Source organism: Eubalaena glacialis, chromosome 19 (assembly GCF_028564815.1).
Source record: "Eubalaena glacialis isolate mEubGla1 chromosome 19, mEubGla1.1.hap2.+ XY, whole genome shotgun sequence".
NCBI lineage: Eukaryota > Metazoa > Chordata > Mammalia > Artiodactyla > Balaenidae > Eubalaena > Eubalaena glacialis.
The window spans coordinates 49,375,761-49,400,531 of NC_083734.1; the positions used below are offsets into that span (position 1 = coordinate 49,375,761).

At 49.0% G+C, this 24,771-nt stretch overlaps 1 protein-coding gene across 2 annotated transcripts in view; it reads right to left on the minus strand.

Annotated features, from left to right (window-relative positions):
- Positions 1-7,248: 7,248 nt before the first annotated feature.
- PECAM1 (platelet and endothelial cell adhesion molecule 1) overlaps positions 7,249-24,771 on the minus strand; it is a 54,535-nt gene continuing 37,012 nt past the window's right edge. For both annotated transcript variants that reach the window (XM_061176545.1, XM_061176544.1), the window contains 3 exons: positions 22,945-23,001; positions 13,067-13,089; positions 7,249-8,292 (listed from right to left, as the gene is read on the minus strand). In XM_061176545.1, the coding sequence (XP_061032528.1) occupies positions 8,263-8,292; positions 13,067-13,089; positions 22,945-23,001 (110 nt within the window). In that variant the 3' untranslated portion in view covers positions 7,249-8,262. The remainder of the gene's footprint in view (positions 8,293-13,066; positions 13,090-22,944; positions 23,002-24,771) is intronic.

A 24,771-nucleotide genomic window follows, 5' to 3' on the forward strand; every position in this document is an offset into this window, starting at 1 on the left:
AACCAGGCACTCATTGTTTGTTGAATAAACTCTGATAAGCAAAGGTGATATGTTTGGAGTCACGCTGCCTTGATTTTCACTTTTTGGTTTAAATATCACATCCCCATATGCCAACACCTCCCATGAAACAAAGAGAAGCACCTGTGTTGGTTTTGGCACAGGATCTGTTCAAGGGCGGGGCTGGGCCATCCTTGTTCTCTATGCACTGTGCACGTGTATGTGTGCATATGGGTGATCACAGGCATGCGTGTGTGTTCATGCACTTGTCTACTTATGTTTGCTCGTGGACCCAGGGCTGGACAGTCACATAACCTCAAGACACCAATTGGAACTCTGACAAATGCAGAGATGAATTTGTCAGTAAACCAATGGGTATCAACCTGTTCAAGTATAAAGACTCTTCTTTAACATAAAAAAATTGCAAAGACTCCCACATGAACAAGAAAGACGTTACTTGTCTTTTCTGCATTTGCAGGTTGATAAAAATGTGTCCCCATGCATTTGAAGACCTTTTGCAACGATTCCCAAGCTCTCCAGATCTGGGCATCCACTTCCTGAATAGACCTTTAACACTGGAAAGAGTGTCAAATGCTCACTCCTGTGAACATCTGACATGCTAGCAACTTTCCCTCTAAACAAGCATGACCAAAAACATGAGCAAAGTATCACAAGCCCCAGAGACCACATTTGTCTGGATCTCTGATGCATCCTCTGAACCTAGCACAGGATCTGCACCTTAGGTCCTGAAAAAGTACTTCTTGCAAAAATACCCAATAAGATGAGGCCACAGAGTGGCTGGCTAGGCTCACTCACCAGCTATGCTCTCAAGTCCTGCACACCAGCCTCAAAGAGCACAATGCAAAGCACTGTGTAGAAGGCCTGACTGATCAACGTCAAACTTGGTTGTGAAACAAACATCACATTACTTTATTATCATTAAATGAAATAGAATCTGTTCCTGGACCGCCATTTTGCCAGCCTGTTGGGAAATTTAATGTTGGCCTCAATTGGCAAATCTCTTCTCTCCCTAGGGTTGCATAAGAATCTGGAAGGATCATGTGGTTCCTGGAAAACAGGGGAAAGGAAGAGAGTCTGGTTGTGGTCACTGCTCAAGCTCCTTGTGACTCAGGCTCCCAGGGTCCCTAGAGGACAGGTGGCTCCCCAGGCTCTTTGTCACATGAGGTGCAAGGTGATCTCGGCAGAGGCTGCAAGTCCCAAGCCTAGTGTCTGGGCTCCCTGGATGCCCGGGAGACATTTCCCTGAGGGAGCTGCCTCTATCATAGGGGCAGCTCACTCTCCCCAGTTCTGGGGACTCTCCTTTGCCTGCTGTTCCAGCTCTGCTCCTCCCAACTACAACCTTCCTTGGGGTAGGGGTCACACAGGGCCTCGGCTGGACCTCCTAGAGTTGTGCCTGGTGGCAGGGGCCGAAGGACGCCAGAGGGAACTAATAACAAACTGCACCTCAGTGACTGGCTCTGCCACAGGAGCCCATTGGAATGACCACCTGCCTGCCGTGTGTCTAACTCTTCCACGTTGTTTCTAAATAATCAAGACCTCAGAGAGCTTCTTCTGCCATCTTGTTCTTCTGAAACTGACCTGCCGGAGAAGCAACCTGGAATCCGAACTCGTCTTGGCTCAGAGATACGTACTTTTATTGAATGGCTGGTGGTGTGACAGAGCTTCTTGAGACGGTGTCAGATCCTGGCTTGAGGTTTGCCCTCGCTTTGGAAGGCACCAAAATCCACTCTTTTTCCTTTTTCTAGGAAGCAGTCCTGGGCTCCTTCAAAGTCCCAACAGCAGGAGGTTTCCTTGCTTGGCAAATTCTGGTCCAAACAACCCAAGCCCTGAGGAGGGGAGTGTTGGTTGTACCAGAAACTAATGGAATAATTTCTGGCACAAAACCAGACCCTCCTGTGCCAAGAGGTTCCAGGAAAACCAGCACATCCCAGGACTGGGAGGAAGTAAGGCAGCGACTGGGGACTTTTCCTAGTGAATCCAATAAATCCTTGGAAAAATAATCCACCAAAGGTCAGATATAGACAGAAAACAACTTTGCAGGCTTTTGGAGGTGTTTTGTTTTTTTCCTAAAGAGAGAGAAAAGTAGAAAAGATTCCATTCATTGGCTCTCAAAATAAATAACTGGGAATAGAAAACTCATCTATCCATATAAGAGATATATGAACTTCAGTTCTGTATTATGGCCAGTTGATTGGGGGTGAGGGAGAAAAGGAAAAGATGAATTGGAGGAGAAAAAGAAGTAGAGAGAGGAAGCAGAGAAAGGATGAGAGATGAGAGGCACGGAGAACTTGGAAGAAGGTTAGAGAAAGAAACTAAATATTTTCAGAGGCAGAGACACGAAATACAAGAGAACAGAGTATAGTGAAAGAACACCAGATTGAGAAAGCTCAAAAGATATGCTGTAGATACAAAGAACAGAGTAGTGGTTCCCAGAGGGGAAGGGGTGTGGGGGGAGGGTGAAATGGGTAAAGGGGGTCAACTGTATGGTGATGGCTGGAAATTAAATTTTTGGTTGCGGGGACTTCCCTGGTGCTGCAGTGGTTAAGAATCCGCCTGCCAATGCAGGGGACATGGGTTCGAGCCCTGGTCCGGGAAGATCCCACATGCCGCGGAGCAACTAAGCCTGTGAGCCACAACTACTGAGCCCATGTGCCACAACTACTGAGCCCGTGTGCCTAGAGCCCGTGCTCCGCAACAAGAGAAGCCACTGCAATGAGAAGCCCGTGCACCTCAAGGAAGAGTAGCCCCCGTTCGCTGCAACTAGAGAAAGCCCGTGCGCAGCAATGAAGACCCAATGCAGACAAAAATAAATAAGTAAATAAATAAATACATTTATAATAAATAAATAAATTTTTGGTAGTGAGCACGTTGTAGTATATACAGAAGTTGAAATATAATGTATGTGCACGAAACATATAATACTATAAAACAATGTTACCTTAATTTTAAAAATGGTTATTTAAAGGTAAATCATTGTTGTTATACTTTTTAAAAAATATTTATTTATTTTTGGTTCGTTGGGCCTTCGTCGCTGCACGTGGGCTTTTGCTAGCTGTGGCGAGCAGGGGCTACTCTTCGTTGTGGTGCGTGGGCTTTTCATTGCGGTGGCTTCTCTTGCTGCGGAGCATGGGCTCTAGGCATGCGGGCTTCAGTAGCTGTGGCTCACAGGCTCTAGAGCGCAGGCTCAGTAGTTGTGGCGCACGGGCTTAGTTGCTCCGCAGCATGTGGGATCTTCCCAGTCCAGGGCTCGAACCCGTGTCCCCTGCATTGGCAGGCGGATTCTTAACCACTGCGCCACCAGGGAAGCCCCGTCATACTTTATTTACAGGAACGTCTTATACACATGGCAAGTAGAGCTGCGAGAACATGAGGTCATCTTGTCCAATTCCTTCTGGAGTGCACTGGTGTCCCCTCACCCCCACCAAAATTCATGTCTACCGGGAACGTCAGAGCGTGAGCTTCTTTGGAAACAGGGTCTTTGCAGATGTAATTAGTTAAGATGAGGTTATACTGGATTAGGGTGGGCCCTAAATCCAATGACTGGTCTCTTTATGAGAAGGCCACGTGAAGACACAGATACACACGCATCTGGAAGAAGCCCACGTGACGACAGAGGCAGGGATGAGCGTGGTGCAGCGCAAGCCACGAGACACCAAGGATTGCCAGCGACCACCAGAAGCTAGAAGAAGCAAGGAAGGAATCTTCCCTTGAGACTCTGGAGGGATCCTGGCGTGGCTGACACTTTGATCTCGGACTTCTGGCCTCCAGAACTGTGGGAGGATAAATTTCTGTTGTTTTGAGTCACAGTTTGTGGTGCTCTGCTACGGCAACCCTAGGACACTAATACGCCTTCTTTTGCAGGAGGAGAGCTCCAGGATGTGTGACATCTCCAAGATCACGGAGTCAACTGGTGGCCAATCACCCATTCCAACTTGCCTTTTACTTTTCCTTAAGAATTTTGCTTATTTCCAGCATCTTTCATCCTCTCTGAACATGGAAATAGTTTTTCTATCGTCAAAGTTTATGTTGAAATAAAGATTCATTTCCCATTGAATTAGGAAATGCGTATGAAGGGACAATTCAGGCTTTAGAAATACTTTGGATTCTGAAGCTTTTCAAAATATTTACCGCCTATTCCTTTGGCATTCCAAAAGAGTCTAATAGTTTATTACTTTTGAGAGATGACGGCTGTCTCTTTTGAACACTGAAATCACCATTTATTTCTTTATTCTGAGCAATTTTTTCAAGGCAAGCCAAGTCCCTCTTGGGACATTGGACTTAAAACTGTCCATGAAGTAGACCCTTTGGTTAGAAATGGGTTGCCCTCTATCTGGGTTTTCAACTGACATCAAATCATATGGAGAACACATGAGTTTTTAATTATTTCATAGTTCTTAACCCTCTTTTGGATTATGTCTCTGAGAAGTTGATAAAAGCTATGGACTCTCTCTTAGCATGTCATGTACACTCACAACTTTTTGCACCCACTCTCAGGGTGTTCACAGACACCACGCCCTGCCCCCACCCTCCCATGGACCCCAGTTGTGGAGACTGTCCTGCTGGGCATCCACCTCCCTCCAGTTCGCCTTCTTCCTTGAGCCTCAGAGTGGTAAGTGAGCAAGGGCAGAATCTGACCTGTGGCAGAGGTTTTCTCTCCAACATGCTAATGACACTGGTGGAGAGTCTTAAAAACAACTGTGCTCAGGAGTTGAATTCTGGCCGAGCAACTTTTGGGAACCTTCTTCTTAAGACTCTCAAAGATTGGGTCGGGCCAATGGGATTCCCGGCAGAAATTCCCAGGGGACAGTGGTGGCTTTTTGAAGAGGACTGATTGGGTCATAGGGCTGACAGGCAGTCTTCCTTATATTCACTGGGGACACCATCCTCTCCCTTGCCTCAGGGTCTTAGCACACGTCCCCCCATTGTTGGTCATGCTCCTTGCTCCTCACCCCACCTTTTTGACCTGTTACCCTCTACCTGCCCTCAGATCTTTGGTTAGACCCACCTTCCTCTTGGACACTCTCTCTGATCCCCCAAAGTCTGTGTTAGGAGCCCTTTCCCTATGCCCCCATTGGCTTTGAATTTTTCCATCACCACCTTTGTCCCACTGTTGTAACTGGCTCTCTACTCATCTGTATCTCTACTGGATTGTACAGGAAATCAGAGGCCATGTGATTCTTATAATCTTCCTACTCCCAAGTGTCGGGAAAACAGAGCATGGTGGATGGATGCAAGCTTGTTGAGTAAATACATGAATAAACTGGCTGGTTCAATGCAGGGCTTCTCAACCTTGGCACTATTGGCATTTTGGACTTGATACTTCTTTGTCATAGGGGTTTGTCCTGTGCATTGTAGGATATTTAACGGCCTCCCTGGCTTCTACCCACCACGTGCCAGTAGCATCCCCACCCAACTGTGACAAATAAAAATGTCTCCAGACGCTGCCCAGTGACCCCTGGGAGTTAAAATCGCCCTGGTAGAAAACCACTGCGTGAATGAATGTTGACCTTGGGATCACTTTGCCCATCTTGAGTCTATGTCACGGAGTGAGAGTTCAGTCAGTCAGTTTCCGCTGGTGGAGCGCTCGGTATGTGCTCATGAAATGGGTGGCTGACCTTGTGTGGCTCCTCAGAAGAGGGAAAAACTTCCACTCTGCCTTTTCTAAGTGGTCTCTTCTCTAATAAGCTATTACAACATGAGGACACAAGAGGGAGCTCTAACTAACAAGTTCCACAGCTGAGAAAACGTCCTTCCTCTCCTGGAAATGGTGACTGGACTCTCCTGTTACGTGATGAGCTCAGGCTTAGATGTTTGGTTATGGCACCAGGTTAGGACAGCGGAACCAGGATCCTGAGTTGGGAGATTTTAGCCATTAAATACAGTGAAAGAGGGACTTCCCTTGTGGCACAGTGGTTAAGAATCCGCCTGCCAATGCAGGGGACATGGGTTCGAGCCCCGGTCCGGGAAGATCTCACATGCTGCGGAGCAACTAAGCCCGTGCGCCACAACTACTGAGCCTGAGCTCTAGAGCCCGCGCACCACAACTACTGAAGCCCATGTGCCTAGAGCCCGTGCTCTGCAACAAGAGAAGCCACCGCAATGAGAAGCCCGCGCACGGCAACGAAGACCCAACGCAGCCAAAAATAAATAAATAAATAAATATTTAAAAATTAAAAAATATATATACTGAAAGAAAGACCCCTGCGTGTGTGGCCTGCTCCTCCGACATATAGACTGAGGGGGAAAATAAAGACCAAATTATCCTCCATAAATAAGTTATAAGCAGTATGAACAGGGTCTTCCCAGCTTCCACAGAAATGCTCTGCTCTGGCGGCAGCAAGGGACTGAGGAGTTGACACGGGGGCTCGGGGTGCACCCCAAATCACCGACACAACAACTATCAGGCTTGAAGGCTGTTAGCGATTATCTAATGCTTTGTCCTGCGCTGAGTCAATGGCTCTGAAAACTGGGAAATTGTATAGCATCTTTGTGATACAACATTGTGTGTGTGTGTGTGTGTGTTTGTGTGTGTGTGTCTACAGCTGCCATCACATTCTGAAAGGAATCTAAACCCTCCAAATGTTAAGAACCGTTAGTCTAACCTCCTCATCTTAGAGATGAAGAGACAAAGAGGCTCCTTCAGGTTTTTCTGCCACTGCAGACCCAGGACACACGCACATCTCCTCTGCCTTCGGGTCCAGCGGGCGGTGCTGGCCTGTGGGGCAGGGAGGTCTGGTCTGAGGCCACGGGGGAGGGTGGATCCTGAGGCCTAGAGGGGTGGGAGGAGGCTTTGCAAGTAGGGTTACCAGATAAAACATGAGATGCCTAGTTAAATTTGAATTTCAGATAAATGAATACTCTTATAGTATAAGTATGTCCCAAATGTCACATGGGACATACTTATACTCAAAAATTATTTGTTGTTTATCTGGAATTCAAATTTAACCGGGCATCCTGGTTTGGGGGGGGGTTGTTATTGTTCACTCAATCTGACAACAGCCTAGCAGGTTTCAGCGAGGAAGCAAACAGTGAAGCACCAGCTGATGGATATTAATAACTCAGGGTTTGAGACTCAGACTACCTGTGACTTCAGTGAAGGCCACCGAGGCCCTGGCCTGCTGATAGGACCTGCTTGGTTCTCTCTGTGGCCTTGGATGCTCTGAGGAGTCCCTAGGCACAACAGATATTCTGTACGTGTGTAGCCTCTCAGAAGATGACATCTCACAGGTCTGTGAAGAGTAAAGATCAAATTTATTTAATACAACACCCCTCAGGGTCCCTGCGGCTGTGTCAATGAGGAGGACAAGGGAGGTGGTTCCGCTTGGGTGTGCTCACTCATGCAATCCCACCGCAGAATGGCCGCAGCCCCTCATCCACCCACTCAGGGCACCATCAGAAACATCTGAAGACCTCGGGAGACCATTCCTTTAGCAAGGAATAAATAACAAAAAATTAGTAAGAAAAATAGGCATTTCATTCTTCTATTAAAAAAAAATATTTGCTGGAGGCAACCATCTTCCTGTCCTTCAGCCTTCAGCATGGTAGAGGAAAAGAAAGAAAGGGAATAGAAAACCAGCTCAAGAACATCTGTGCTTTGTCCAACTTCATTTTCTATTTGGTGCCTTGCACAGAATGAACTTCAACTTCAAGTTGGCATCTCAAAGGGGTCGCTCCCAAGCAGCTCTGTTTTCCCATCTGTGGCAGGTGAGGTGGTAGAGGGGACAGGGTGCAGCTGTCTGGTCCATGCTGTGCACTTCCAAGGAACAAGGACTGCCCAGAACCACAGACCCCTGAAGGACCAAAGGCAAAGAGAAAAACTAGCCCCCAAGTCAGGCCATTCGCTAGGAGGGATTGACTACAAAACAGAAACCGGTTTCCGTGTATGAGGGGACTTGGAAAAGTTCTTGATCTCTGTACAAGACAAAATATTCAAGTTTCAAAATATCTCAGTGGCCAGTTTACTCTGAACCTCCTGCTGCTTCCCTCCACTCCCGAGGATGCTCCGGCTTGCTGGGAGGCGGGCCGTGTGGGAAATTAACCAGCCCCTCGGTTAGCCCTTTATACCCAACATAAATGTAGTTAAGATGGATTTAAGAACTGGTGACTTGGCCTGAGGAATTGCCACGTTCGGTGGGAGCAGGGCAGGTTCATAAATAAGTGCACAAAACTCTTGGAATACAGGAATCATCTGCTCTTCTCAGCATGTGGGTGTCCTCCCAGGGAGGGGCGTGTGCTCTCGGAGTCCTAAGTTCCATCAAGGGAGCCTTCCGTTCTCTGCAGTGACAAGAGACAAGACACGCTATGGTCACACCCTTCAGGATTGGAGACTGGCCTGGCGGAAAGATACGAAAAACTGCACATAGCACTTCTCAAAGGAACTGCAAAGCAGCGCTGTCATCCGAGGACACCACCCGTGGGGCAGCTCCTGCCCACACTCGTTTTTCCCTTCTCTCCACACCTGCTCTGTAGGGCCTGCAGCCTCTACTCCCCCCGCAGACACATTGCACATCAGGCTAGCAGCCAATTTCATCAAGCACCCACTGTGAACCCAGCACTAGGTCCCATGGGTGCTACATGGGGAAGACTAGAAAAGAGGAAGACTAGGAAAGTTAAGGGACACCTGGTGTCTTGCTCCAGCTCTGCCTCTAACATGAGGTGAACCTTCTCTAGGTCTGTTTTTATATTTCAAAAATGAAAGACTGAACTCAAATGATCAAACCTAAATGTTTTTAAATTATATGATTCTGCCTTAAAAAGGAATGAAATTCTGATTCATTTCAACATGGATAAACCCTGAAAACATTATGCTAACTGCAATAAGCTAGACACAAAAGGAACAAGTGATTCCACTTAAATGGGGTACCCAGAAGAGCCAAGTTCATAGAGACAGGAAGTAGAATGGTGGCTGCCATTCTGGGTGGAAGGGGAAACAGGAAGTTAGGGCTTAATGGGTACAGAGTTTGGGTTTGGGATAACGAAAAGTTCTGTGGATGGATTTGGCAATTGTTGCACAACAATGAGAATGCACTTAATGCCACTGAACTGTACACTGAAAAGTTGTTTAGATGGTAAACTTCATGTTGTGTAGACTTTGCCACAGTAAAAGTGAAAAAAATTTTTTCTTAAATTCCAGATGCCGCCTTGCAGTGTTCTCTAACTGCTCCACACGGTATGTGTGTCACCTACACACCCATCAGTGACTAGACCCCCGTCTGACCCAGGCACTGTTCTTTCTGCTGAGGATGCAAGAACCTGCCCCCGAGAATTTTATATCCTATCAATTATTGACAAACAATGTTAGCATGAAGTAGAAGGTGGAAGAGGTCCTAACAAACTGCAGGAGTTGAGAGGTGGTGAGGGGACCCTAGCTGGGCAGCGAGGTGAGGTGGATTTTGATGAATGGACGGAGCAAGGGGGCAAGAGTGGAGCATGCTGGGAGATACTGGGCCCTGGGCGGCAGTGAGTCCGGAAGAGCAGGCAGCACCTGCCTGAGTGCCTGACTCTGGGCCCTCTGCGAGCGCAGGGCCCCCTGCTGCAGGTGGATCTCAGGGGGAGGCAGGAGTAGAAGTTGTGGGGATTGGCCAAGGCCTTGGGAACGCCATGGCTGGGCTGTCCGTCTCCCTGAGGGTTGGCTGAGATGGAGTCCCTGTTTTATTCTGATCCTGCCAGGGCTGAGGAGCCTCTCGGAACAGGATGCAGGTCTGTGGGGCCCCAGCCGGAAGGCCGAGGCTCTGCCTCCTCCTTTGCCAGGAGAGACCCAGGCAAGCAGGCCAAGAGAGCTGTGTTGGCCCCTGGGGGCTGGAGGCCCGCCAGCCCTGGCAGCTACCCTTGCTCCACTTCCTCCGCTCGGCTGGGGGTGGCGGGGTGTGTGTGTGTGTGTGACCCTGGTGTCCAGCCTTCTGCAGGCCCCAGACCAAGTCCTTCCCCAGACATCTCCGCTCCCCTCTCCAGGGGAAGTGAGTGCTTGGGGAGCTGCTGCAGGACCAGCTCCAGAGATGGGAAAGGCTGGGCCACAGTCATCCAGGCCTTGGGGATTTGGAAGTTAAGGTTAACGTGCTCACATCCAAGGCTGTGCTTGCCTGTGTGTAAATCAGAGGCCAGCTGTCAGACACCAAGTACAGCCAAGAAATTGCCCCACTTCTGGCCAGAACATGGTGTGGACACTCTCAAAGGTCATTTTGCTTCTAACACTCCTGGGATCTCTACTTCCTGCTTCTAGAATGTTCCCCCCCCCAAGCACTTCCAATGAACCAGATCTGTACTAGGTGCTGGCTTAATCCTTGCAACAACTAAGTGAGAGGGTTCTATTTCCTCCAATTTACAAATGAGGAAGCTAAGGCCCCAAGAGGTTAGGAAATCTGCCTGAAGTGACATGTCTAATAAATAGGTATCAGGGAAAAGTCAAGTTTGAATGTGGGTCTCTGCTTCCTGTCAAAGCTTGGCTTGGGTTGAATCCTGTGCTTTGGGTAAGCAACTGCTACCTTCCCCTCAGGTGACAGGGACATTTCAGGGCCAAGTGAAGTAAATTCTCCATCCATGCCTTATGCTGCCAGAGTGTTTGATGAAAAGAACTTTAGAATAGATAATCAATTAGCTTTTATATGATAGTTTGCAATCTGCAAAGTACTCTGCACATGTTTCTCACTTAACCCTTAAGATGGTCTTTAAATAGGTAGACATCACTGTTTTTGTTGTTGTCATCACCATCTCCATTTTACAGACAGGGAAGCTTAGGCTTGGCTGGAGAGCTGGAACTCATGCCCCAGTCTCTTGATCCAGGGCTGTTCCCATTGCAGTCCAGCTGCCTGCTGCTTCCCAGGAGGGAAGGAGATGAGTTGTAACTAGAAATTGCCTTTTGTCAGTAAGAAGGCAAGTCCCTTCCAAGATCCTGAGACCCACGCAGGTCCAGATTCATCCCTTTAAGTACAGGGTGTTCTCTTTCACGTTATCTGTCTGCCTGGGCCACAACACGATTTATAAACAAGGCAAAAATGGCAGAGGAAAAATGAAGTCAGAGTGTGCCATTGAAGCAAGTCGAACAATACTAAATTAGTATTTGGCTAAGTGGCTATCTCATTGTTAAGATATTTCCTCCAATATGTTTTCAGAAGCAACGGCCATTAAACAACTGGGAATGATCGCCAGGTTTGATTTCAGGAAGGAAATCCCCTCCCATTTCCCTGCTGAGCAATTCAATTAATTTTCTCCTGACCCTCACCAGCTGATTATTAGGGAAACTATACCTGCTTCTTTTATAAACAAGACGCGTTCCCTTAAAGATTCAAAATGCCTTTCCCAATGGCTGGGAATCCCTGTGCTCCCGCCAAAAGGCCTTATTATTTTGGGGCACAGGACCAGCCATGGGTGAACTCCCAGGAGCATTCTGGAAGCAGACCCCTGGGCCCATGGGCCGGCTTCTGGGGAAAGGGAAAGTTCTGTCTGTCCTAGAGCTCACAGCCTTTGTCCAGAGAGACCATTTGGATTGAAGAAAAAGTAAATCAGTCAGTCCTGCAGGTCCAGCAGACCTGCCTTGGGTGGACACAGCCATGATTATTGCAGCGGGAGAACATCTCTTTATCTGAGTCCCACAAGGCCCATGGGGCAAAGTTCTCACTTTCTACTCTCGCAACGCCATGATGGCTGGGGCAGTGACATCGCTTCTTGGAGGGAGTCTTGTGTTGTGGACCAGCCGCGGAGTCTGGAGACCTAGGGTTCTACTCCTGGCTCTGCTATTAACAAGCTGGGTGACCCTGGTCAAGCTGTCCTGCCAATTCAGGACTCGGTTTTCTCATCTATAAATTGGGCCCCGTTTCCTTCCAATGCAACAGTCTCTGATTTCAGGAGTCTGGGTGGCTTAGGCTAGAAAAAGACATTCATTTCATTCCTCTTTTCCTTAAATTGATAGCCTTCCTCCATAAAAAGAATGTCAGCGGCTTCCTGTCTGTCAAAGGCATAATGAGTTCTCTGTTTTACAAGAATTCAGACTCAGGCAAAACAAAGGAAGCTGGGGGCCCATTGGAAGGGCTACCAGCAATCTTGCTGAAAGTTCTTCCCAGACCTTAAAGAAGCAGTTTGAGAGACAAATCCCTCATTTCTTAAGATGTTAGCGGCCCAGTTAGTTAACTCCTGTGCTGCTGGGTAGCTCATAAAAAGGTTGGGAGTAGGAAGATAGGGGAAAATGGGTCTTTGCAAAACTTGAACTTGGGCCTCTGCACTTCTTTTAAACATTCCCATCTGCCAAGTGGCAGCTTCCTAAATCCTCTATTTCCTACAGAATGAAACCTCATAATGAGGGGTTTGAGTCTTTCCCAAGCAAGCCCTAACTGACCTTTCCCTTATCACTTGTCACCGGCACCCTCGTCTGCTCCCACTCTGAGCTGCTGGAGGCTGCTCCGTCCCTCACGCCTCTGCCCCTGCTGATCTTTCTACCTGGACGCTGCTGTAACCAGCCCATTCCTCATGGCCCATCCAAATGACCCCTCCTTGGTGAAGAGACCACTAACCATGCAGAACAAAGCACCTCTGTTCTCTGTTTCCATGGCTTCTGGAGTAGCTGTTATCCCTTTGCTTTCTCAGCCAAGAAAACTCATCTGATTCCCTCACTGGATCAAAGACCTTGTGTGTCCCCTGCAGCAGAGGGCCTGGTGTGTGAGGGTGACTGTTGGATGCTTCTCTTCTCCAAGTACACCCCCCGAATCTGCCTCACCTCCAAGGACCTAGACTCAGAGGAAATGTGGACTTTGCTGATCTGGAGCTGAGAGCCCCAGATTCCCAACCCTGCGGGGGACTTCCAGGCTCTCCCTTCACAAGTGGGCTGAGTCGTAATGATGGAAGCAGTAGGAGAGAATTTCAAAACCACAACTGGCCTAGAAAACCTGGCTAGCCTGATGACCAGGCTAGTCAGAGGAGCCCAGGCTCCTGGTCTAAAACAGACGAGGCTAGTCCAGGGGTGTAATTGCTGGGGCTGCAGAACCTGGGTGAGTCTGGAAATACTTCACTGTTCGATGGACTGTTTTCAAAAAATAGCGCATATGAAATGTGTACTTACAGAATATCTGTTTTCCACGAAATCTGCAAAACAAAGGAGAACACGGAGGTGAGCAACACAAAGAGCACGTGTTAGGCCCGCCCCCCCCCCCACGCCCAACATCTCAGGAACGGAGCAAGCGAAGGAAAGAGGGAGGGAGGCGGCGCGGTGCGGGACATGCCCGACCCTCAAGCTTACTGGGTGCCCAGGTTTACGGCTCCTTTGCCCACAGAGAGCTTCCCCTGGGCCCTGTAGCTCCATGTGACAAGCATATAACGTCCCGGGCAGCTAGTTTAACATTTTAAACAGTTGTTTAAAAATTAATAGCACCTGTTAGTTTAGGGAAAAAAACCTGAAAACTACAGAAAAGTAGAAAGCAGGTAAAAATTATCTCTGGTTCCACTGTTGACTTAAATGGCAACATTTAAGTTGAGGTTCTTTCCAAGTTTTGGCTATTTTAAATAATGCTGCCAATGTCCTCTTTGGGAATAAAGCAATTTCCATATTTCATACTAGTTTGTCTATTCCCAGGAGTGGGATCAATGGAGCAGAAAGTACCAACAAGGCCAACGCCCTTGGCATATGTGGGTTCAAGTGCTGTCTGAAGGGCAGGGCCTGGGGAGCCTCATCTCAGTCATCCGGAGACCCCACAGTCTTCCTGCCAGGGTGCACGCTGGCACTGGCTGGACATTCTGAAAATGTGCAGAAGAGAACAGGAGACATTGCGTCGAAGGTGAGTGACCCCCGCCTGCATTAGTTAGAGATGGGTTTCACGGCAAGAGGCAAGAGAGGGCTAATGATTTGCCTCTTGGACAGGACCAGGCCCCACTAACAGCAGAGTTTCTGAATGGGGAGTGGCCTACGTGTTGGGGCTGATTCCCCAAATAGCCCACTATGGACATGGCTCCGAAGACACAGAAGCCTGGGGAAGGCCCAAGAGGAGATGAGGGTTTGGGGGTTGGGTGCTATTCTTAAAGGTGGTGGAGAGTCATACCCTGTCCCCACTCCCAAATCCTCAGTCTTACTTGAGAGGCAATTCAAGGGGCCTTGGTGCCGCCCAAGCTCAAGCCCAGTCCCTTTGAATCCTGGGCTGTCTCAGGACCCACTGTCACGACGGGAGTCACAATCTTCTGTTTCTTTCTCTAATTTAAAAATATCCTGTTTCCACCAGTCCACTTCCCCCTCAAACCCTGTCTTATCACAGCTCCATTGTGCGTCTCCTCTAGAGGGAACAGGGCCAGGAGTTCCTAAGGGGCCCCCTTCTGTCCTGGCTGGGTCAGAGGTAGGCGTCAAAGGCCAAATGGATGAATCAGCCCGACCAAGAAGTTGAGCCATTGTGTAAACTTCCACACATTGAGTGAGGCTGTGGGCAGCACCCCACCCCCAGCCCAAACCTGACCTGGGAGGACCCAAAGGATCCCATGCTTCCCGTTCCTCCAAAGCCCCAAGGGCTCTGGAATCAGACACAAGAGGGCAAGAGCCTCAGGCTGTGTTTCCTAAAGCAACAGGGACACAGAATACTAAAATTCAAGTATGCTGATAATGCTGATGGAGCTCCAAGTTATGCGCACTTGTTTTGTTTCTTTTTGGTACCAGAATCTGGTGGGTAGTATCCATATTTTTTTTTTAATGGAGCAAGTTTTACCGCCTTGCACTCTGAGGTAGGAGATGCCACCCTGGGGGCAGGCTGGCAGTGCCCACTAGGCTAGTTTGCTCTGGGCCTCGCAGGATGGGTGGGGACGGGTCCTCAAGTGCTCTTCTCTCCCTCCCAGAGGGGACATGGCATAGGGGCCCTCTGTTCTTTGGTCCCGTCTCCATGACCAGCCACTCTTGGTGTACTGGATTTCTGCTCCCTTAAGAAGTATCCCAGAAGTCTGAATTTCAGGCAAAGAGAAAGCAGAAGAAGGAGGCTGAGTGAGGGAGGTGGGCCCTGCATGATCCAAAAGACATAGGTTAGTGTCTGGAGCAGGACTTGGCATCTCTCCCCAGAACCACTAGTTGTCAGGTGGGATGTGCCCAGGATACCTCCAAGGTGGGCACAGGGCATCTAGGGAGGAAAACCAGCTCTCGTCTTGGAGGAATCACAGGAAACGAATTCCTCCAAACCAGAGTTTCTTAACACTGGCACTACTGACATCCTGGGCTGGATAATTCTCTGTTATGGGGCTTGTCCTGTGCATTCTAAGGTGTTTAGCAGCATCCCTGGCCTCCAGCCATTAGATGCAGTAGCACCCCTCCTCCCGCCCCAAATTATGACAACCAAGAATGTCTCCAGACATTGCCAAATGTCTCTTGCATTGAGAACCTCTGCTCTAAACGGTGGAAATCTTATCCTAGACCTTAGTTCTTTCATAGGGAAGAACTTGACTGCATTGCTAATTATAATAAACCGCTTTATTCTCCTGTCTTAAAAACTGGGGTAAATAGATGTCAATAAGTTATGCTTTGGATGAACTGCAAACCATTTTATAAAGTACTTTCAGGATAAGCTGGAGCACTGTAAACCCATCAATCGCCGAATCAGAGTGAAGACACGAACTTCCCCGGCTAGCCAGGAATTCCAGTTCACACAAGGCTCAAGCAGGCTGAGTGAAGCTGACGAGCACGCCACGGATAATCGTGAGCTCACTTACGGAGAGGCTCTCTACCCAGCTACAGTTTAGCTCCTTTAGCTCATGTCACTAGGAGAGCACTAGAGAACAAGGGGGAGGAAAAGAATCAAACCTTTCCTTGAATTAGTTGGCACCAGTCAGAGGAGGAAGAGGTGGGGTGGGGGGTGCTTTTGACCCCAGGTCAGCTCACAACACGGAGCACCAAGCTATGAACAAACCCTGGGAAGACGCCTCCTCCATCTCAACCAAGAGAACTCAGCTGAGTAACAGATTATCCTGCGTGAAGTCCAAAACCAAGCGGGTGGGAGTAAATGGGTTCTAGTTAAGGGTTGGGAGAGAAAGGTACCACACTGGAACCTGGATCACTTTCCTGCAACGCTCACTTCTTAGGATCATCCACATGACTGCTTACTGAGGAGCACAAAAACAGACTAATTTTCCCATTTCTGGCAAGCCGTATCATTAACCATAACTAGAGCTACTACTGCTGACAAATCCTAACCTCAGGCAAATAAGTGAAAAGGAAACAAGAACTTTAAAAAACCCCAAGTGCTAAGCTTGCAGATCTAAATTATGAGGAAATTATCAGCATTTTCTCCATTCCCCTGAGAAAGCTGAAGCTTAGTGAGGGGCAAAATCTCTTCCTCCACCCGTTCTGGCAGTGTCCCCGGGGCTTGCTCTGTCTTCTCCTGAGGCTGACTTCAATTTGGTCTCTTTCTGATAAAGTCTTCCAAGTTCTGAGAATCCCTCTCCTTCCCTCCCTAACGGGCAGGGAACATGTAGCAAAGAATCATCTAATGGCTGGAAAGTGAAAAAGCTCAAAGATAGAGAGGTTTCCTCGCCTCAGACTGAGTTAATTGCTGGGACAGGAAGATGTTAGCTCAGCTGTATGTCAACAAAATAGAACAGCAGCACAGGGAACTCTGCTCAGTATTATGTAACAACCTAAATGGGAAAAGAATTTGAAAACGAATAGATACATGTATATGTAAAAAAAAAAAAAAAAAAAAGCCAAAGTAACTCCAATGGGAAAATAAGCTTTAATATCAACATTTTCTAGTATGCTACTATATTAGTACTTATATTTTCCTAAAAACGCATATTTCAGGTGTTGGAATAGTTAAGAGTAGAAAACATAATGCCATTTGTGCTTGAGTCACTGTAACAACATATTAATAATGAATTCAAATTTTCCAATAGGAGTTTCCCTGGTGGCGCAGTGGTTAAGAATCCGCCTGCCAACGCAGGGGACACGGGTTCGATCCCTGGTCCGGGAAGATCCCACATGCTGCAGAGCAACTAAGCCCGTGCGCCACAACTACTGAGCCTGCATGCCACAACTGCTGAGCCCACGTGCCACAACTTCTGAAGCCCACACGCCTAGAGCCCATGCTCCGCAACCAGAGAAGCCACTGCAATGAGAAGCCTGCGTACCATAACGAAGACTAGCCCCCACTCGCTGCAAATAAAGAAAGCCCGGGCACAGCAATGAAGACCCAACACAGCCAAAAAAAATAAAATAAATTTATGAAAAAAAAAAAAAAAAAAAGAATCTGCCCGCCAATGCAGGGGACACAGGTTCGAGCCCTGGTCCGGGAAGATCCCACATGCCGTGGAGCAACTAAGCCCGTGTGCCACAACTACTGAGCCTGCGCTCTAGAGCCCGCAAGCCACAACTACTGAAGCCCGCGCACCTAGAGCCCATGCTCTGCAACAAGAGAAGCCACCGCAATGAAAAGCCCGTGTGCCGCAACGAGTGGCCCCTGTTCGCCCCAACTAGAGAAAGCCCGCGCACAGCAATGAAGACCCAACGCAGCCAAAAATAAACAAATAAAATAAATAAATTTATAGAAAAAAAATTTTTTTCCAATATATTTTCAACTATGAAGAAATACAGAAGAGCAGATGTGCGTGACTGTGGTCAAGACCTAGTGGGAGGTAATGAGTTGGAAGAGATGCCTCCCTCCCTCCTCATTTTACAGAACCCACCTTCCACAACAGCCCTTATCCACTCAAGGGCCACGTACATTCCTGAGGAACACTGAAATGTCCACCCCGCAGCAGCTCCACTGAGGCCAAGGGAATTTTACTGGGGACTTGTGAGGAAACTGACGTCTGACGGGAGAGCAGTGGGGGTGGGGCCAAGTCTTATAACCTGATGAGGGCGGAGCCAAGACCAACCCCCAGGTCTCCTATTGAGGATGTTTTCCATGAGGTTTGCAGTCCAGAGAACTGCCCAGGCTGGCCTCTGGCTGACACGAATGCAGCAGAAACACGGTAAAATGGCCCCTGAGATCCAGGACTTAACTCAGATTTGAAGGGCAAATGCGGAGTCAAAGGTGGGCAGAGGATTATGATTGGTGCCAAGGGACCTGGGGAGTGACTCTTAGAAGGGACCGAGTCCCCACCCACCACAGACATGTTCCGGAGCCTGGGTCTGGAGAGACCAAGGCACAGACAAATGACCATCCCTTCCAAACGCCGGGACGCTGAGACCGAATGTTATGACTGGAAAGCAACTTAAGATCATTCATTCAACCACCTGATCTGACAGATTAAAACAGCTGAACGTTGTCAAGTTCACAGGGACACAAAGTAGAACGGTCATCGTTGCCAGGGGCTGGGTCTGGGGAATTATCATTTAATGGGTAAGGAGTATCAGTTTGGAAAGACGGAAAAGTTCTGGAGATGGATGGTGGTGATGATCGTACAGCAATGTGATTGTACTTAGTGTTACTGAAATGTACACGTAAAACTGGTTAAAATGGCAAATGTTATGTGTTGGGTTGGCCAAGAAGTTCGTCTGGGTTTTTCCATAAGATGTTACGAAAACCCGAATGAACTTTTTGGCCAACCACAGGTTTAAAAAAAGAAAAAAAGTGCTGAGCTCAGAGCCTAAAGCCAAGATTGCAAAGACCTGGTGCCTCCCATGGCCTACAAGATCCCCTGACACCCTCTCCAGGGCCCCGCCTGGGGCTACCCAGAGCCCCGCCTGGGGCTGCTCCTTGGAGGCAGGCCTGCCTGTTGCCCTTTTGCTTATCTAGAGAAGCAGTTTTCCTTTGCATCACTCAGGGGAAAAAGGGGGTCTAAGAGCCAGAACTACGCCCTGTGAGCCATTTCCCAAAATAGCCAGCCCTGAAGTGCTGCTCGTTGGAAGATGATGGGGAACTGAGAAACTAAGGTGGGGAAGAACACAAACCTAAGAAGGAAAAGTCAGATAAGACTCAGCTCACGGACCAGCCCAGAGACCCTCACCGGGGCCTTTTTTTATTGTGGGTCACACCCTCCCCTCAACACACACACACACAGACACAGACACACAGACACAGACACACACACACACACACACACAGTGTTTCTGGGTTATCTCTGCCGGCCAATCTGGAGCAATCCCTCCAGGATTGCTGGGGAGTAAGAAAGACTCTACCCCTTCAAACGAGAAGCACAGCAGAACTCAGAGTGGTACAGTCAGAAGGGAACTCAGAGCATATAGAAAATGGTTCTAAAAATGTGTCCCCAGACCAGCAGCAGCAGCATGTGGGAATTTGTTAGAAATGCAAATTCTCAGCTCACTTAGACCTACTGAATCAGAGGTGGTGCCAGTCTACCTGTATTTTAACCAACCTGGAGAACCCCTGATCCAGATTCGAGCCCATGCCCCTCATTCCACAGAGAAGGTGACCGAGGTCCCGAGAGGCTCCATGACTCACCCAGGGTCACCCAGACCATACCAGGCTGTTACTCTTAACTTCTAAAGTAGACAGAGTTGAATCCTCTAATTAGGCTGATGAAAGTGGAAACCAGTTGGTTTGGCAACACAGAGGAAACACGAGGCTTGTGAAGTGCGCCACTCTGCAGCCAGGCTCCCCGCACTCAGTCCCTGCTCTGTCACCACTGGCCTAGGGACCAGGACAAGCTATTTGACCTCTGCCCATTTCCCCATCTGTAGAGCAAGAATAATAATAGAGCCTCCATCAACCCTATGATGGTTTTGAGTGGCTGACAGAGGAAAAAAAAGAAAAGAGAAGAGGAATCAACCAAGGCCTGCAGCCTCCTCCCCTTGGGCAGCAGCTGAGTGGGAAACGCTCAAAAACAGGAACTCCCTTAGCTTCCAGGACACTGGCTTTTGCAGCAGCGATGTGGTTTTGGCTGTAAGACCCAGGGCTCCCTCTACCTACCTGGCAGGAGCTGGCTGCCAGATGAAAGACCAGATTATAGAGAGACCCAAGCCCCAACTGACACCTGATGGCCCAGATAGCACAGTGGGAATGCCCTGGCCTGGGAGTCCGGAGCTGGCTCTAGTCTTGCCCTGGGCCAGGCACTAGGGCTCAAGTTCCTCATGCATTTTTTAGCTAAAATGGACTGAATGCTCACTGTATGGTAGGGGTGATACACTGACTGCGTGCTTGGAGTAAATGGCACCATCTCCCCTGGCGCCATCTCATCCCCTTTTCTCATTTAATCCCATCTCCATTTAACAGTTGAAGAAACTGAGTCAGAGAGGTCAGGCCTCTTGGTCAAAGTTGCACAGTTGTTAAGTGGCAGCACCAGGACAGGGGCTCAGATATCTCCCAGCAAAACAGGGCTCTTTACCACCTCAAATCCCTACCGGGTTGGGTTCTATGGTGCCTATGGTCTGTTCCAGCCTGAGGCCAGCGGGAGCAGTCAGGTTCCAACAGCCGGGGACTGAGGACTCAGGCATCTAGAACCAGCCTGGGGACACTGAGAGAACCCACTTGAACAGCTACCCTAAAGCAGAGTAGAAAACCAGAATATGCCACCCCAAAACATGCCACTTTGGCATATGGGTTATTTTGAGCTAGAGGCAAATGAGAATCAACAGATGCAGAAGGAAGCCTTCCGGGAGCTTCCCTCACCCCACTCTACTGAGTTACTCTCACTGCTTTTTTCTTGTTAATCTGTCTTTTTTCAGGCTAATTTGCAGGGTCCCTAACACAAGCCCTTTGGAATCCACACTGGCCACGGCCTTCACCAACTGTATGGGGCCACCAGGGGTGGCCTCAGGTGGCCACAGACCCCAGGCCTCCTGTAGCCGGGGTTCCCTGTGGCCTCCACACTTCACCAGCTTCCCTTCCCCAAAACCAAAGGCAGCTCAATGATCAGGAGCATGGAATCCAGCTCTGGGGTGGGCCAGTCCTGGTGTACTAACCCTAACCGTGGGCAACTGTTTTAAGCCCTCTATGCCTCAGTAGCCTCATCTGAAAAATGGGATTTATTGTGGAGGATTGACAGAGATAATGTAATATAGACCACTTAGCACAAACAGTAAGTGCTTAATAAACGTGAGTTTTTGCATAACCCAAGCAACTGAAAGCAAACCATCTCAGGGACCACCCACGAGGAAAGCAAAGGGGGCATTTTTACACAATTACCCATCAGGACCAACCTTGAACCTGATCTGAGCTTCAGCTTTCTGTTACACTGGAAGAACAGAGGAAGCCTGTTTCTAAATTTGTGTTTTGCTAGCTCTGAATAGACTGAGAACGCAAAATGAGATACTGAAGCCAAAAATTCCCCAGGAAATGGTTTTCAAATATCATTCAGTCAGTGTCAAGTTCTCCATGGGGCTGAGTTTCTGCTCTACCCATGAAAATACCACTTTTAAAAAGATTAATTAAGGGGTGATTCCTAGTTCAGATAACAAGTAAGCTCTTCAGGTAAGACAGTGCTTCTCAAATATTGGTAGCATCAGAAATACATGGGACCAGGACTTCCCTGGTGGCTCAGTGGATAAGACTCCGTGCTCCCAATGCAGGGGGCCCGGGTTCGATCCCTGGTCAGGGAACGAGATCCCACATGCGTGCCGCAACTAAGAGTTCGGATGCCACAACTAAGGAGCCCGTGTGCTGCAACTAAGGAGCCCACAGGCCGCAACTAAGACCTGGCACAACCAAAATAAATAAATAAATATTTAAAAAAAAGAAAAGAAAAGAAAAGAAATACGTGGGACCTTGTTGGAGTTCAGATCCTGGAGATTCTGACCCTGTGAGTCTGGTTTGGGCCTGAGATCGTTGCTACCTGTCTGTGGACCACCCTTGGGGGTAGCCAGGCTTTATCAAAGTTTTCCAGCCTGTTTTAATAATTCCCTTTCAAAGCATCCACTTAAGTAGAGGTTTGTTGTACAAAGCAAGATATCTGCATAGTGACTATTTCCCGCCCCCCCCGAATGTTTATGCCCTTTGGGTTGTGACTTATTTTCAGAATTTAAAAGTAGTCTTCGTGTGAAAACAGACTCAGATACAGGGAACAAACTGTTGGTGCCAGAAGGGAGGAGGATGGGGGATGGGCGAAATAGGTGTAGGGAATTAGGAGGTAACAAACCTACAGTTATATAAAAAAATAAGTCATGGGGATATAATATATCATATAAGGTATATGGCTAATAATATTGTAATAACTCTGTATGGGGACAGATGGTTACTAGACTTATCGGGGTGATCATTTCACAATGTATGCAAACGCCAAACCACTATGTAGAACACTTGAAGCTTACATAATATTGTACATCGACTTGATTTCAATAAAAAAAAAAGATAAAAAAATAAAAGTGGTCTTTGTGGATTTCATTTCATGAGAATAGAATAGAATAATTACACAAAAAATGAGATTGCTGGGAGCATCCCCAGTTCCGTGTCTGTTCAGTCCCAGGGAATCTCTCCGTGAGGAAGCAGTGGAAATGGGAAATGAAGTGGGGTCTGGGCTGAAATCAAAGGAAACGGAAGCAGATCCATACACCCTTCCCCAAAGTCAGCGTACTCACAGAAAGGCCAAAGCTACTGAACGTCTTCAAAGCAAAGCACTGACTTTGCCTAAGACCTTCGGGAGCCCCAGTGCACCAGGGCCTAGGTGAGGAGCAGGTGAGGCCCCTGGCTGGCACCTGAGAACAGGCAGGGCCACGCTGCTTCTCTTGGGGTCAGGAGTGCCCGGAACGCTGCTGGGCATCTCATGAGCACACAGGGGCACCAGGACACGCTTTGGTCCACCTGGCCGTTAGTTGGGTGTGAAGGTATAAGGTTCTGTTTGCCTGGCATGCAGCCGGCACTCAATAAGTGTTCATCGACTAAATAAATAGTACACGTCACCTGTGGCCACTTTTTAAGGGTGGTGGGGAAGAGAGGGTTAACAACTCTGGTACAGCTCTAGCACCCTTTCTGGCCGCCTTGGCTCCTTCTTTCCCCTGCCCACTTCCAAGACCCCATGGATGAGATTGCGGGAAGTGCCCTCCCCGCAACCCCCGGCTGGGGGAGCTAGGGGGCCCTCACTCACCGGGGTCAGCTTTCCGGATTTCACTGTACACCGTCTCCGTGCCCTTTGTTCCCAGACCTGGAAAGGGACCAAGCACAGGTCAACAACTGCCTCTGGGCACCAGGTCAGCTCACTGCTGAAGCAGGAAAATGTCGGAGGCTCCCAGGCAAGGCTGTACCCCACTACCCACCCCACGAGTGCCCATCTCCAGGAGCCCCTGGAATCCCTGTCACTACTGAGCCCGGGCCATTTCTCAGCTTTAGAAGATCATGGTCTCTCCAGCATCACTCTCAGCCTGGAAATATGAGGCCAACAGGCCACTGTGGGACCCCTGGACCTAGGGGGCGCAGGTAGAGGTACCCCCAGCACAGACCTGTAGCCTCCAGCTCAGTGGCCCCATCCCTCTTCCTCTGCCACTGTGTCCCTCTGTCCAGCTGCTCTGTCAGCCCCTCCCAGGAGGCTGGGTTAGGGTCTCCCAATCACCCAAGGTCTGGGTTAGAGCCTGGGTATCATCTGTGACTCTAAGGATAAGCTGGGACCCACTTACAACTCTAGACAACTGGGCTGGTTGATTTCAAATGTTAACAAGCCGGGCCTCATTGCAGATTGATTGAATTGGTCCAGGGTGGGCCCTGGTGTTGGTGTTTTTAAGAGCTTCCCAGGGGATTCTAATATGCAGACAGGGTTCAGATCCTCTGGTCTGGACCCTTTCTGAACAGCAGACAAGATGACCCACTTAGGGTGTGGATTACACCCAGAGGAGACTCAGTGGTTTGGGAGACAAAGAGCCCCCTACAGCCATCTGTTTAAGCTGACGTACACACACAGGTTGTGTATACACACACGTACACACACTCATGGTGCGTCTACATGCACTTACACACACAGACCCTCAGGATGGAGCCCGCCACTTCCCTCTCACCTGCACAAAGGACCAGGAAGCCTTATTGTAGAAAGGTGCCTGATGCCGTGTGGCCAGCATTCTCCCTCTATAAATCGGGAAACGGAACCCCAGACCGGGTGATGCTTCCTGCCGCCATGGTCAGTGCCACGTGGATGTCGTTTTCCTCAGTGGCAGATGGCCAGGGCACGTACACGGATTCTAACTACTCCAAGATACCCTCGACTCACCAGGCTCCCCTCTCTCACGTCCTGATCCTGCACACACTCCGCTGTCTGCACGGCCCTTTTGCTTTGCCCCGTTCCTCCTCATCCTCCAAGCCCCAGGACAAGCTTCGCTCCTGCACTTGGGTGCACATACCCTCACACACCTACATACTCCCTTACACACTCCCCCCTTCCCTGTGCCCTGGGCAGTTACGTGGGCTCCCACAGCACTTTGGGGACACTTGCCCACGACACACTGACACGACTTGTCCCCACAACCGTCTCCCCTGGTGGATCCCACGCTCCTCTAGGGCAGTGCCTTGGGTCTTGTGCTCCTCCCGATCCCAGACTTTGCACAGCTACCTGGAGGCACCTATAAAGGTTTGATGGGACAGTGAAGACAACAGTCAACGTCCCTGGGGGTGTCTCTGTCTCAGACTCCCAACCTTCAGGAAGGTCTTGGCATGATCAGCCTGATCTCTGAGGTTTTAGGTCTTAGGATTAAAATCACGGTCATTCATCACACACGAAATGGTCGTGGTTCCTATGTCATGACCTAAATGGCAGGAGAAAGCTAGGGTGGCAGTTCAGATAGACAGCTGCACTTGGGGCACTTGGGGTGCCAGGACCTTGCAGAAGGCATCGTAGTGACTCCCCCCAGGGCACCGAATAGCCGTTGGTACTCAGCAGAGTGGCTGAGATACCAGGCACCCCCTGCTGGGACACCTGCCTTTCTCTAAG